Source organism: Lissotriton vulgaris, chromosome 8, assembly GCF_964263255.1.
Source record: "Lissotriton vulgaris chromosome 8, aLisVul1.2, whole genome shotgun sequence".
Lineage (NCBI taxonomy): Eukaryota > Metazoa > Chordata > Amphibia > Caudata > Salamandridae > Lissotriton > Lissotriton vulgaris.
The window spans coordinates 510,589,609-510,603,606 of NC_141696.1; the positions used below are offsets into that span (position 1 = coordinate 510,589,609).

The 13,998-nt window shown below is 49.3% G+C and overlaps 1 protein-coding gene across 2 annotated transcripts in view; it reads right to left on the minus strand.

The window, feature by feature from the left end:
* Nucleotides 1-13,998, minus strand: part of SYAP1 (synapse associated protein 1) — a 264,963-nt gene that overhangs the window by 74,790 nt on the left and 176,175 nt on the right. For both annotated transcript variants that reach the window (XM_086934326.1, XM_086934327.1), the window contains exon 6: nucleotides 2,615-2,760. In XM_086934326.1, the coding sequence (XP_086790452.1) occupies nucleotides 2,615-2,760 (146 nt within the window). The remainder of the gene's footprint in view (nucleotides 1-2,614; nucleotides 2,761-13,998) is intronic.

Sequence of the window (13,998 nt, forward strand, 5' to 3'; positions counted from 1 at the left end):
CGGTTCGATCACCGGCGGCAGGTTAGCCCAGCACCAAGTGACTCTGGGCAATAGCTCGCTTAATCTTCCCGAGGGCCCCCAGCGCCGGGACACCCCTTCGGAGGTAGCTGTGCGCTTTACAAATACTGGTATTTCATTTCATTTCATTTTCAATGAGGTCTGGATCGTGGCTAATGGTTCCAAGTAGCCCAGCATGGATGGAGATGCAGACACTGCAGATATAAGCCTCAAAGGCCTCCCAAAGGGTAGCCTGTTCATCAACTGTACAGCCGTTAAGAGTAAAGTATTCCAGTATGGAATTGCAGAATTCCAAGTGAAAAACCAAGTTGAGAAGGGCATTGGCAGGATATCTCCATTGCCGAGGCATCCCTCCCTCGTACGGGATCTGCAAAACCATCCGGACTGGTGCAAGATTAGACAATGTGCGGGGTAGGTGGGCTATATCCATCATCCAGGTGAAGGCTGGTGGCCCAGCGATCTGTGGGCCCTCTCAACCACGAAGGTGCTGGTGAAGTCTTGCCTGGTGAAAAGATTGCTAAGCAGGCTCTCAAAAAAGGTATCAGGATGACCGGTGTTCGTAGATTCGGCGACCCCCATGATTTGAAGTTTATTACAGCGTGAGCGCGCTTCAAAGTATTCATTCTGAGCAGCCGTTAGCTTAAGCAATTTCTCAGCCCTCTCCAGCTGAGTCATCATAGTAGCGTCATCTTCAATTTCAGAAATCTGCCATTCAGCGGCATCCAGCCGGGCAGCACAACAATGTAAGTGCTCTCCCACACGATCCAGGTGACTAGTAAGGCTATTGAAACGGGCATCGATGGATCTGAAACCAGCTATAAGTTCAGACAGGATTGTTGCTGCACCACCGAGGGGAGCCATCTACATGTCCACAGGTGAGGCTTCCTCGGAGTCCGAAGGGAGATGCTGGTGGCCCGACGTCTTGGGTTGCTCAAATTTGAGTTTCCTCTGCCTTGGGTCACCAAAATCCCCGACGAGAACGGGGAGTGGGCCTGTAGTCACTATAGATGCAGCAGGCCAAGCTGTGAATCGAAAGGCAAAGCAGTATAGAGATGGATTGGCAGGTAAGAAGGCGCTAGGCTGTAGATCAGCCCCAAGTAGCGATCAAAGCAGCAGGCTCACCGAAGTGCATCTTGTGAGTAAAGTCCTGTGTCATGGGTGGGAGGGTGCAGGGGCACTCAGACTTACACAGCAGTAGGGGACAAGGTGTCAATGTCACTGCGGTGCTGGAAAGTCAGGGCCTTGGTCAACGAGCACAACAGAGCACCGCACTAAAAACCCCAGCAAGGCAGAAGGGGCCCCATTGAGACTTGGATGGTGGATGCAGCAGGCGTCCAGTACCTCTGGATGGACACGAGAAAAGTAGCATGCCGATGCAGCATGGAGCTTACATTTGTAGGAGATGCATGTATGCAGTCCTCGCAGACAAAGAGGGTAACCCCGCCAGGCTAATGTCTACGATCAGTGTGGCGGAAGGCAATGAAGCAAGCCATCAGCCCAGGCTGCAATGTAGTCAGTGCTGTCGGGACCTGCAACCAGACCCAGAATGCCACACCTCCATGGCTTATACGAGATTGGAATGGGGTAGCAAAAAAGAGGAGTCAGGTCCTGACAGGGCGCATGAGCAGCCCAGCGGGGCTCTGCAGCCCCAAGCCCTCAGGTTCACAAACCGCCCTTGTCGATGTGGGGCCTTCAAGAGACATGCTATGCCCCAGCAGCCCACCAACCAGCAGTTAGGCTACCATTGAGGGGCAAGCGGGCTGTTTCATCACTCCAAGTCTGGGTGCATCACCGAGCATTGCAGCGGTCGTCTGATGGGGCGGATATATTGTAAAAACCGACGTAGGTGGGCTGGAAAGCCACCCCCCACCCCAATGTAAATTCAACAACTTAAAGATAGGTAATTTGTTACCAAGGATTACATTAAAATGAGAGAACTCCTGGAGGATAACACACTGACAAGGACATTTTATAAAGTTAATTAATGTCTCACGGAGTGAGATACAAAAAGAATTAAAACCAACACAAAAGGAAAGAAACTTAGCTGTTTCTGTTGTTTTATCGTATACAACCGAGCAACATCTCTGCTGAGCAGCATCTATGCCGAGGTTGGTAGAAAGAATCTTTAAAACACAAGGGCAAATCTCTACAAACAGTTTCTTAGCGAATATAGTTAATGCCACCTTGGGAGCACTGTTAATGTACTAGTAACAGATCTAAATTGTGACTTTATTGAAATGGATTCTCTTGGTCTCAAGCTGTGTGTCTTGCCCTACCCCGGTGCTAGTTTCTTTCTGCATGCCATGCCAGTGTTTTTGTAAATAGTTTACCCTGGACACAAGTACAAACCCTTACAAGTACAACTGGATGCCGCATGTGTTGCTCTGCAAGTCCATTTTGGCCATTGGAGCAACAGTATGTGTGTGTGTGAGAGAGAAGGGGTCAATCACTCTTCCTCTCTCTGGTCCTCTGCTAGCGCAGCAGCCTGTCCAATCTTTACGCCACACAGCAACACAAAACTCTTGTTTCATTGACCTTCCCCCTCAAAGTCCAAATGTAAACCACAAAATCATAAGTCAGGGGGTTAATAAAGTACCTGGTAACTCATTCTCCTGTTTGGATCCATTCTTAGCGTCCTTCTCCACAGCATGCTGCTGAGCTGCTAGTGCAGTGAGCTGTGCTGACTGCCTGATGAGGGAAACTCGATAAAAGTAATTTCTCCAGAATACATCTTCTTTGACACTACAGGGGGGAATTATAAAGTGTTATAACACTATGTAATCAGAGAAATCTAAATTATGAAAAATATTACGACACTTTGACATTGTAATACTATTTTTGCACACACAGGGTCTGAACCAAATAGGGAGTAAAGCTGGTCTTGGAACTCTTAGGGTCCTCATTCATGCTTGTACACATTATTTGCTGCCCTTTACTCATCCTACACACCTTCCACTATTATTTCATTTACTAATCCTCCTATCACTAGGTGCCAGATCTCCCTTGGGCCGATTGGCCGGCTGGGAGATGGCACTGAACAAGACAAAGTTCAGATTTTCTTCAATTGTTTTACCCAAAACATGATGGTCTGCTTTAGTTGTCCTCACAAAGTAACATTTCATGCCCTAGTCTTGGCCCACATCTGGGTCCCACTAGTTATTTTGAGCCTGGTAGTATAAGGTGAGTATATTTTCTTTGGAATTGAGATGAAATACACGCATAAGGCACCATGGAATGTGATTGGGGCGGTGGGACCATTCCATGGGTGACTGTGCAGAATTTTGGCTCTGGTTCAGGGGGTACTTAGGAGAACCTATAAACCATCAGCATTTTTGAAGGCCAATGTTACAGGTAATCCACATTGGAGTGACTTATGAATGGCAACATGTTTTATTACCCAGAATCCCCTTTAAGCGTCAAAATACTGGTAGAGAAATCATAAATCTTAAATTTTCTATAAAACAAAACTGCAGGACTTTAGACAAATGGCACAATCCTACCATTCAAAGATCACACACATGTGGGTGGGCATTCTGCATGGGACAGTAATAGGACAAAAACGTTGACCCTGAGAAGACCACATTCACACTATATTGACTTCACAGAGTCTCATAACTGGCCTGCTTCTTTCAGTTATGACAGGCCCACCTACACATGTGAGCCACTGTTTTTATTGGCAGCAGGGTAGGAATGTTAGTAGGTTTGCTTAGATGCCAGAGAACCCAAAGCGCAGAAATGAGTATTTGTCAACGAGCAAGGAGAGGAACATTTCTAGAATCTTTCTTAGGTGTAGCAAAAAAAAAAACAGCATCTGGCACCTCGTTGAGGGCAGATGTTTGTGTCTGTGCCCCTTGGTGGACATAGAAGCTATCTGGATTCTTTCTCAGGCTAAGAAATAAATCTAAAGTGTCCGGCTCAATGTAGGTGTGAAGAAGTGTGTGTCTGATAAAAGAATCTGATCAGCTCAATTGAAGCTTTATAGTGTTGTGTAGTTCCCACTAATCTGTAGGATGTGCGAGTTTGTGGACAACAAACTTTGGGTGAGGTGCTTAAGAGTGATTCCATGCACTCCCATAGTATATGTTGGCCTAGAGCCGAGCTAGCTAATAGTGCTATCATAAGCCTCTCTAACTCAAACAGGGAGCGAATGGCTTCTGGCAACCACTGAACATCACAACCCTGACCCCTCAGGGATCGTGGTAACAGATCTAGAACCTTTTCACTCAGTTACTAGTGCACCCTTGTTCGAAGCGAAGTATACAGAGAATACACAATGGAATGTTTTCTAAATATTTATTGAACCAACGTTATTCTTTTATAGAATACATGTGCTGCTATAATCAGTAGGCAGAAGCAGAAAAAAGCGATTACAAGCACTAAAAGAGAAAATATCAGATATAGTTCCACCATGGTGCGTAAACGGTGTATACATGCAGTCATATAATACAAGGTAGTAATCGGAAGTACTTCTACTATGCAATCCCTACTCTGTGTATGTCTAGAGTGTACGTAGGTGTGGAACCAAGAATCCCCCCACTGGATGATCCACCCCATTACCTCGGGGGACAGAAAGTAGGACCCGCCTGGGTCATGAACTGGACACCCTCCCGGAGATGTTAGGCAGCTGCTTGGCGAAGCCTCAGGATACAGGGACCCCTCGATGTCAGCTGAAGTGTCTCCTTTGCAACCTCCCGAAAATACTTCTTTATTTATAATAAAAAGCATCCTGGCGATGTATACGCAGATTAGCACTGTTATGGATAGGCAGATAACCCTGCTGCCCCACGGATGAAGATGGAATAACATTTTGACATTGCGCCCAAAAGGCCTTGTACTCACGTGTTCTAGGCATCATGATAATGTTGAGCAAAGCCAGATGCGTAAGCAATGTAGTTCAAGGGAAACAAATCCAACATTGCCACACACGCAAGTTTGTACAAAAGCTCACAGCAAAAATGTTATCATGCAGAAAGATATTTAGGAAAATGTGCATTGTAGCTACATGGGCCTAACTCCGGCACATAACAATTGCATATATGGTCAGAAGACACACCGACTCATATGCCCTTTGGAAAACCCCCAGGATCACTGTATTTCCTCAGATTCTATGCCCGGACCGGAGGCTCAGATTATCTTTAACTCTTTCATTTATTCCGCTCAGAAGCCTTCAACAACACATTTTTATTTGAAGACTACCAATCCCATGACTGTTTGCAATAAATCAACAGCATAACTACAGAGTAAGCCCCATATAAACAACATAACAGCACTTCCTCTTTCTTCGATGCTTAGCAGCCAGATGAGTGCTTTTCCATAACCTTGCTTATTGTTTTTTGAACCCACTGTGGGTCTTGTTAATGTGGGCCTTATTAATATCCTATTTACGCTGTGTTACCATTTTATCTGTGTCTTTTAATAGTAGTTAGTGGTTGCTGTGCACTTACCTGGTCCTAGGGGTCCTCGAAGGCCTTCATACGGGAAGCAACCCTTGAGAGAATGAGGCTTTCCCAGTAGATGCGACACATCTTTCTGGGTTGGAGGAAGACAGTGGTGCAGTATTCTCAGATAGGCGCGGTCCCCTCAGAAACTGACAAGCTTTGCGGCATCAAGCCGAGTGTAGCAAATTTCGTATCAACAAGACGCGAAGTGTAATAACAGCCCCATAAGGGGGCGTGTAGGGCATGTGTCTCTCGATAGGAGGCCGCCCCTGTCTAGCATTCCTTGCCTTACTCGGTGCACGTTGCGACATTCCTGACAGTTTCCCCTTCTGCTTTTTGGACGGGGCTGTCATATGAGTAAGCACGCTGGAGGCAACATGGACTACATCCCTAACTAATTCCCTAACAATTGAATTGCTCCAGATAAGCGGTTTGCCCGCGGTGTGTTTCTTCTACCCAAGACCAGTGTATTTAGAGGCAGAATACAGTCTAAGTGAACAATAAGCATTGGCTAGTGCAAATGTAACTGGCATGGGCTAGGGAGTTTTTAAATCAGTGCTTTTTCCCTAAATTCCTCCAACATTGACCTCTAGCTTTCACCCGATTAGCCATGGCAGATAGGTTTGAGGCCTACTGGGAGTCTGTGGAGGAGGAGCATACGCTGCTCCCCATCCATGAGAAGTTAGTGGATGTCATAAAAGCATCACTAGAGAGGGTGGTCTCATCAGCTGTAGAACCCCTGATCCGGCGAACTAATGATTTAACAGTGGGCACAGTGTTTTACCTTTAACCGGGGAAGGCAGGAGGCTTGAGCCTCCAGCTGCTGCAAAGGGGGCCCCTAAGGGCAAGGCCAGACCAAAATCTGAATGTTTGGCCTACCGCTACCTCATCTGATACCTGTGAGAGACTGCGCCAGGCCTTCCTAAAAGAGTACCTAGACACAGTAGGATTCCCAGCTGGGTTATAGCCCTGAGGAAAATTCCTGCCCATCAGGCAGCAGATGGCATTACCGGGGAGGACTCCGATACCCCTGATGGGGATTCGTTTTAGGAACCATTCCAGAGTAGACCCTGGCGACCAAAGGGTGGCGCCATGAAACCCAGGCTGAAGGATTCTGATGACCAAGAATCTCCAAGGATAACAGGCATGCTGAACCCAGAGGACATTTATCATTCCTGTTCCTGGGAACCGGGTCCCAGCGACAAAAGTAGCACGCTAAGTGGAAAGCCGCATCAGAATACCAATGGACCAGGAGGTCCATGGTCACCAGAGAGCGGAATGCCCCAGGCCTTCCCTGGCCAATAAGGTGGCAAGTACCCCAGACATTGATGCCAGAATGGCGACATACATCAACAAGTTTGTAAAATACCCTAAGAAGGGCCTGGGCCGTTCCTGTCAGGCTAAGGTTTTTGATGTGTTAGGGCCACTGACTAAAATACTAGATATGGTGAAAGATGCCAGAGAGTCAGGCCATATGATTGATCCCTCGATTCTCTCAGGATGGGCTCAGTGGGCCTTATGTTTCTTAGGTAATGCAAACTGCCATTATCGACAGAGCGTTGCCACTCCTTGTTGATCAAAATTGGGCCCAGATTAGGAGAACTGGCCACCATTGAAGCCGGCCTGGTGGCAAATTGGGGTCTCTTAGGAGAACATTTCATCAAGGATTGGTCACACTTTGTCAATACCTTCTCATTCAAGGATTTCTGGACCAGGCTCAACATTCTATCAAGAAGGTCTTCAGCCAGCACATTTTTGGAGTGTTCGGAAGAGGTATGGGGCGCTCCTCCAACCGCTCGTACAACTCCAACCCCCATAAGTTTTAAACTAGGTGCTCTATCCAGTGGCATGACAACAAGACATTGGAAGGGTTCAGCCCCTCAAAAGGTCGTGGCAGAAAAGCAAACTTCCATGGAGCCAGCAATGTGCCAAGTGGCACCATCTGGAAGTTTGTATCCCTTTTTCCCTGTCAGGGTGGGGACAGATTACAATGGTTCAGCCACAAATAGGTGTCCATAACAGGGGAAGCATGGGTGCTTCCCACCTTGAGGGGATTTCACATAGAATTCCACGGTACACCCCCACAACACTCCTGAACCTGTCCTGTAGTCTTCTTACAAGAAGGGACACAGATGGTAAACAGAGCGATGAGAGACCTTCTTGAGAAAGGGGCCATTACATAGTCGGTGTTTCACCCCAGGGGATCCTTTGCAATATGTTTCTGGTCGAGAAAGAACAAGGAGTTCAGACCAGTCATAAATCTTCGAGATTTCAATCGATGGGTGGTATACCATCATTTCAAAATGGAGGGCCTCCATCCCCTAAGAGATGTCCTGTTGCCGACTGGTTGGTTCGGCTCGATCTGAAGAACACCTACCTCACCATCCAGATACTACAATTCGATTGGGACGGCCAGATTTTCGAATTCACTTGCTGCCGCCTTAGTGCTTCACCGCTATACTCTCTCATGTTCCTGACTCGCCGGGAGTAGAGCACAACCTTGCTGAGAAAGAAGTTTTCCCTATTGCATATCGCCAGTATTGTGGGCCTTCTGTCCTCTTTGATCCAAGCAATCTTTTCAGGCCCAATGCAGTACCGGGCCTTCCAACACCTGAAGCTGCAACATTTAAGGAGTGGCCTGACGAACACACAAGAAATTTTTCTTTCCTCAGAATCTCTAATGGAACTTCGGGTGGCTCAAGGATATGTAGGCCTGTAACGGAAAATTGTCCTGCACCATGTTGTTGAAGGTGGACAACATTTCAGCGGTGAAATATATTAATCGCCTAGCAGGCACAAGATCCAAGGTACTGGCAGATTTGGCCAGCGACTTTTGGAATTATTGCCTGGATCACAAGTGCTCAGTGATGGTCGAATATCTGCCAGGGAAACTCAATCAGCCTGCAGACTAATGGATTGCAGCACCTGGAAGCTGGAACTCTCTCTATTTCAGAGAATGATGGCACGTTAGGGGCCATGCCTAGTGGAACTTTTTGCATGCCGCCTCAATCATCAGTTTCCATGTTATTTCAGCTGGCGGCCGGACCCTCTTGTGGAAGCAACGAACAAGTTACTTACCTTCGGTAACGCTTTTTCTGGTAGATATTATATCTGCCTGTGGATTCCTCACCTTGTGAATATCCCCTTGCATCAGCAACATTCGGAAATTCTTTTCGTAGCCTCGCGCTGACGTGGACTTGGACGTCATAGAGACCCGGCATCGCACGCGACTCCGCTGACGTCACCGACGCCTACAATAGGCCCACGCCGGCGTGATGACATCAGTTCCGCCCTTTTTTCCGTGCCATCGAGGCACACGGACGGACCAATGACAGTAGAAATATACAAAGTACACACAGTACACAATAGCCAAGGAGAAACACACAGTGTGAAGCAAGTGCAAGAAAGCAAAGGAAACATCTCCTTAACATCACATTATATATATACAATACATTACAGCAACACTGGTATAGAAGAGTGGACGGGAGGAGGCGGGCGGGTCAGTGAGGAATCCACAGGCAGATATAGTATCTACCAGAAAAAGCGTTACCGAAGGTAAGTAACTTGTTCTTCTGATAGATACATCTGCCGTGTGGATTCCTCACCTTGTGAATAGAGTCCCACAGCAGTCCCCACTCCCGGAGGAGGGTGTCCACCTTTCTAAACCAGGAAATCCTGAAGGACAGAGCGCGCAAAGTGGCCGTCCCTCCTCACCTCGGAATCCAAGCAGTAATGCTTCGCGAACGTGTGGAGGGAAGACCAAGTTGCCGCCCCACAAATGTCCTCTACAGGAACACCTCTAGCTAATGCTGACGTTGACAACTTTGCTCTAGTAGAATGAGCCCTTATACCCTCTAGAGGTTCCTTACCGGCCAAAGAGTAGCAGATCTTTATACAAAGTACGATCCATCTTAACAATGTTCTTTTATGGACCGCTCTTCCTCTTTTGCAGCCAGCAAACCCAACGAAGAGCTGGTCATCCAAACGACAGTCTTTAGTTCTGTCCAAGTAAAAAGACACCGCCCTCTTAGGGTCCAGACGGTGCAACCTCTCCTCCTCCTTGGAAGGATGTGGGGGAGGATAAATGGTAGGGAGGGTAATGGATTGACCAAGGTGGAAAGGAGTAACCCCCTTAGGAAGAAAAGCAGCCCTGGTCCTAAGAACCATTCGATCAGCATGAATGGTCAAGAAAGGGGGCTTGGAACTAAGAGCTTGAAGCTCAATTACCCTCCTTGCAGAGGTTATTCCAACAAGGAAGACTGCCTTAAGAGTCAAAAGCCTCATAGGACATTTATGAAGAGGCTCAAAGGGAGCACCCATCAGAAAGGTCAAGACAAGATTTAAGTCCCACTGAGGCACAATAAAAGGAGTAGGAGGAAACTTATTTGTGAGGCCCTTCAAAAACCTTAAAACTACAGGAGACTTAAAAAGAGAAGGCTGGTCAGGCAAACAGAGAAAAGCCGACAGCGCAGAAAGGTAGCCCTTAACCGTGGCAACAGCAAGCCCTTGCCGCGCCAGGGAAAGAGCAAACTGGAGAACATCAGACAAATGGGCTCTCAAAGGGTCAATAGAATTCCCACCACACCAAGTGACAAATTTCGACCATCTATATGAATAGATGGACTTAGTGGAGTCATGCCTGGCTGACAAGATGACATCCACCACGTCAGGCGGGAGAGAAAAGGAATTCAGGTTGCCCCGTTCAATCTCCAGGCATGAAGGTGCAATGTCTGGAGGTGGGGGTGTAGAACCTGCCCCTCCATCTGAGAGAGGAGGTCTGCCCTGAGAGGGAGACGGAGCGGCAGGTGAGAGGAGAGGTGGAGAAGATCTGTATACCACACCCTTCTTGGCCAGTCCGGGGCGACCAATATGACTTGGGCCCGGTCTTGGCGAATCTTCCTCAGAACCCGAGGAATCAAAGGTATGGGAGGAAACGCGTAAAGGAGCCGTCTTTCCCAACTCAACTGAAACGCGTCCCCCAAGGCTCCTTGCAACGGATACTGGAGACTGCAGAAGGACGGGCAGTGAGCATTCTCGCGAGTAGCGAACAGGTCCACCTGAGGAGTCCCCCACGTCCGAAAGACGTGACGAACCACCTCCGGGTGAAGCCTCCACTCGTGGTCGGCAGAGAACTGCCGACTGAGACTGTCTGCTCGCACGTTCAGAACTCCGGCCAGATGATTTGCCATCAGACAAATCTGGTGGTTCTGAACCCAGGGCCAGAGTCGCAGAGCCTCACTGCAGAGACACTGCGACCCACTCCTCCCTGCTTGTTGATGTACCACATCGCGGTCATGTTGTCCGTCAGGACCTGGACCGACCGACCGCGAAGGGAAGGGAGGAAGGCCTGGAGCGCCAGACGTATCGCCCGTAATTCTAGAAGGTTGATGTGAAGCAACCTTTCCTCTGGAGACCAAAGACCTTGGACCTCCAAATCCCCCAGATGAGTACCCCACCCTAGAGTGGATGCATCCGATATCACTATGGCCACCGGAGGAGGCAGCTGAAAAGGCTTCCCTTGAGACAGGTTGCCTTCCACGCCCCACCAAGACAGATCCGCAGCAGCCTCTCTGGAGATCCTCACTGACTCCCTGAGATCCCCGTTGTGCTGATGCCACTGCCTGGGGAGGCACCACTGGAGTGCCCTTATGTGCCAGCGTGCATGGTTGACCAACAGAATGCATGAAGCCATCAGACCGAGCAGGCGAAGGACCTTCAGGACTGGAACGACCACTCCATTGCTAAACAAAGAAATCATTTCCTGAATGTCGCGAATCCTTTGAGGAGGAGGGAATGCACGACAAACAGTTGTGTCCAGTACAGCACCTATGAACAGGTTGCGCTGGGAGGGCACCAGGTGAGACTTGGGTACATTTATTGAAAAACCCAATTTGTACAACAACTGAGTTCTCTTGCAGATGATGGAGCACCTTCTCCGACGACTCTGCTTTGATCAGCCAGTCGTCCAGATAGGGGAAAACCGGAATCCCCGACCTTCTGAGATGTGCCGCCACCACCGCCATCACCTTGGTGAAGACTCGAGGCGCAGTAGTAAGACCAAACGGAAGGACCACAAACTGGTAGTGCTGCGATCCCACCGTAAAACGGAGATACTTCCTGTGCGACTTCAGGATTGGGATGTGGAAATACGCATCCTGCAAGTCGAGCGACACCATCCAGTCTTCTTCTAGCAGCGCTTGAAGAACCTGAGCAAGGGTGAGCATCTTGAATTTCTCCTGTTTCAGATAGAGATTCAAGATCCTGAGATCCAGGATTGGACGAAGTCTGCCATCCTTCTTCGGAATCAGGAAATACCGGAGTAGCATCCCTGACCCCTTTCCTGCGCTGGGACCACCTCTATCGCACCCTTTCGTAACAGAGTTAGCACCTCCTCCTGCAGAAGAGACAGATGTTCCTCGGTGCAAAAGCCTTGGCAAGGAGGGTAATTCGGAGGGAATTCCCGAAAGGGAAGGGCATACCCATTTTCCACAAGATTGAGAACCCAAAGATCTGATGTAACCGATTCCCAATCCTGTAGAAAATGGGTAAGCCGACCCCCAACCGGACCCACATGATCCTGAATAGCGGATCTAGGGCTGCTTTTCTGAGACAGGGGGGTTGGAAGAAGTGGAGGAGGAAGAGGCCTGACGTCCACGAGGACGCGCTCTTTGCTTTCCCCTGTACGACCTGTACATGGAATTTTGCTGCTGCTGCTGCTGCTGCTGCTGCTGCTGCTGCTGACCTTGTCGGTAACTCCGAAAGGAAGAGCGACCAAAGCCCCTGAACCTCCTGTTGGTCGAAGAGCCCCTGATCTGGAGACCTAAAGACTTAGCAGTCGCTCTGCTGTCCTTAAATCTCTCCAGGGCGGCATCGGCTTTCTTCCCAAAGAGACCAGAACCATCAAAAGGTAGATCCAGCAAGGTCGCCTGAACATCAGCCGAAAAGTCCGAGGATTTCAGCCAAGCTGCCCTTCTAGTGGCGACAGCAGTGCCCATGATACGCGCCACAGAGTCCGCATTGTCCAGACCACTTTGTATAACCTGGCGAGCCGCCGCCTGAGCATCAGAGATCACTTCCTCAAAATCCTTCCTGCTGGCATCAGGAACCTTAGGAACCAGGACACGCAAAGAATCCATAAGGGCATGCACATACCTCCCCATCAGACAAGTGGCATTAGTCGACTTCGAATAACCAGGCTCTCAGGTGAAGGGTGAGAAGACAGAAAAGAAGGGTCTTCAGGTGCAACCCTGTACCTTCTCGCCACACTCTTAGAAACCGCAGGAGCTGACAATGGTTTCTTCCACACCTCCATAATGGGCTCCGTCAAGGCATCATTAAATGGAAGCAAAGGTTAAACCACAGAATTCGGAGAATGCAAAACCTCAGTGAGGATATTGGATTTAAACTCCACCGTTGGCAAAGTTAATTGAAGAAGTTCAGCAGCCTTCCTCATAACCAAATGGTAAGACTGGACATCCTTAGAAGGTGCAGCAGAGCCTGAGGGCAACTCCCACTCCGGAGAGAAATCCAGGCTTCCTGCATCAGCCAACTCCTCAAAACAGCTCTCCTCCAATTCACCTTCCTCCAGATCAGAATGTGAATCCAAGTACCTTTGCTCTTCCAAAAGGCGTTGAGCATCCCTTCTGGACCTCTCCTTCACACGCTTCGCAGCCGGATCCACCTGCGGCTCCGACGGATTCGGGATCGACGCCGGTATCGAATTCGATGGCACAGTGGACTGCCCTCGAGGGCGATCTGGAGCGGGTGAAGCCGATATCGGCATCGACGACTTCGGCGGAGCTGGAACCTGCCAATGCGGCGTCGGAGCCGGCATATAAGGCATAAACGGAGCTGGAGGATAGGAGTGAGAAACTCCCAAACTGAAAGCCAAAGGACCCATGGGACCCTAAGGTGCACCAGAGGGGTACCACACCCTTGAGAAGACGCCATACATAGCGTTCAGGAACGCCGAAGGGTCCTGGCCTGGGGTAGGAAAGGGCGGCTGAAAACCCTCAGGCAGGTCCCGAGGAGAGATCGGATTTGGCTCCTCGACAGGTGCGGAACTCGCATCCTCCTGGGCCTCTTCCTCTTCTCGGGCCGGGGACGGTGCCGGAGACGGAGCCGGAGACGGATTTGGGGCCTGAGTCGGAGACCGCCCATGCGACTCCGAAGGAGAGACCTCACCTTCAGGCTCGGAGACATCCAGAGTAACCACCTTAGAACGTACCTTCCTCGGTTACCTCGACCTCGACTCCTTACCGGAACGATGTCGGGACTCATGTCTCCTCTTCTTATGTTTCTTCTTCGACTTCGAAGCATGATCCGAAGCCGACCTCGAAGAGGAACCCTCTCGAGATCCAGACCTGGACTTCGTCCTCGTCCTCGACCTCGCCTTTCGAGAACGAGACCTCGACGATTTCTCCTTCCCAGCCTTTAATTTCGCAACCAGGAGCTTGGCCTCTCTTTCCCTCAGGGCCTTCGGGTTCATCCTCCGACATGAAGAACAACCATCCACATCATGGTCGAAACTCGAACACCATAT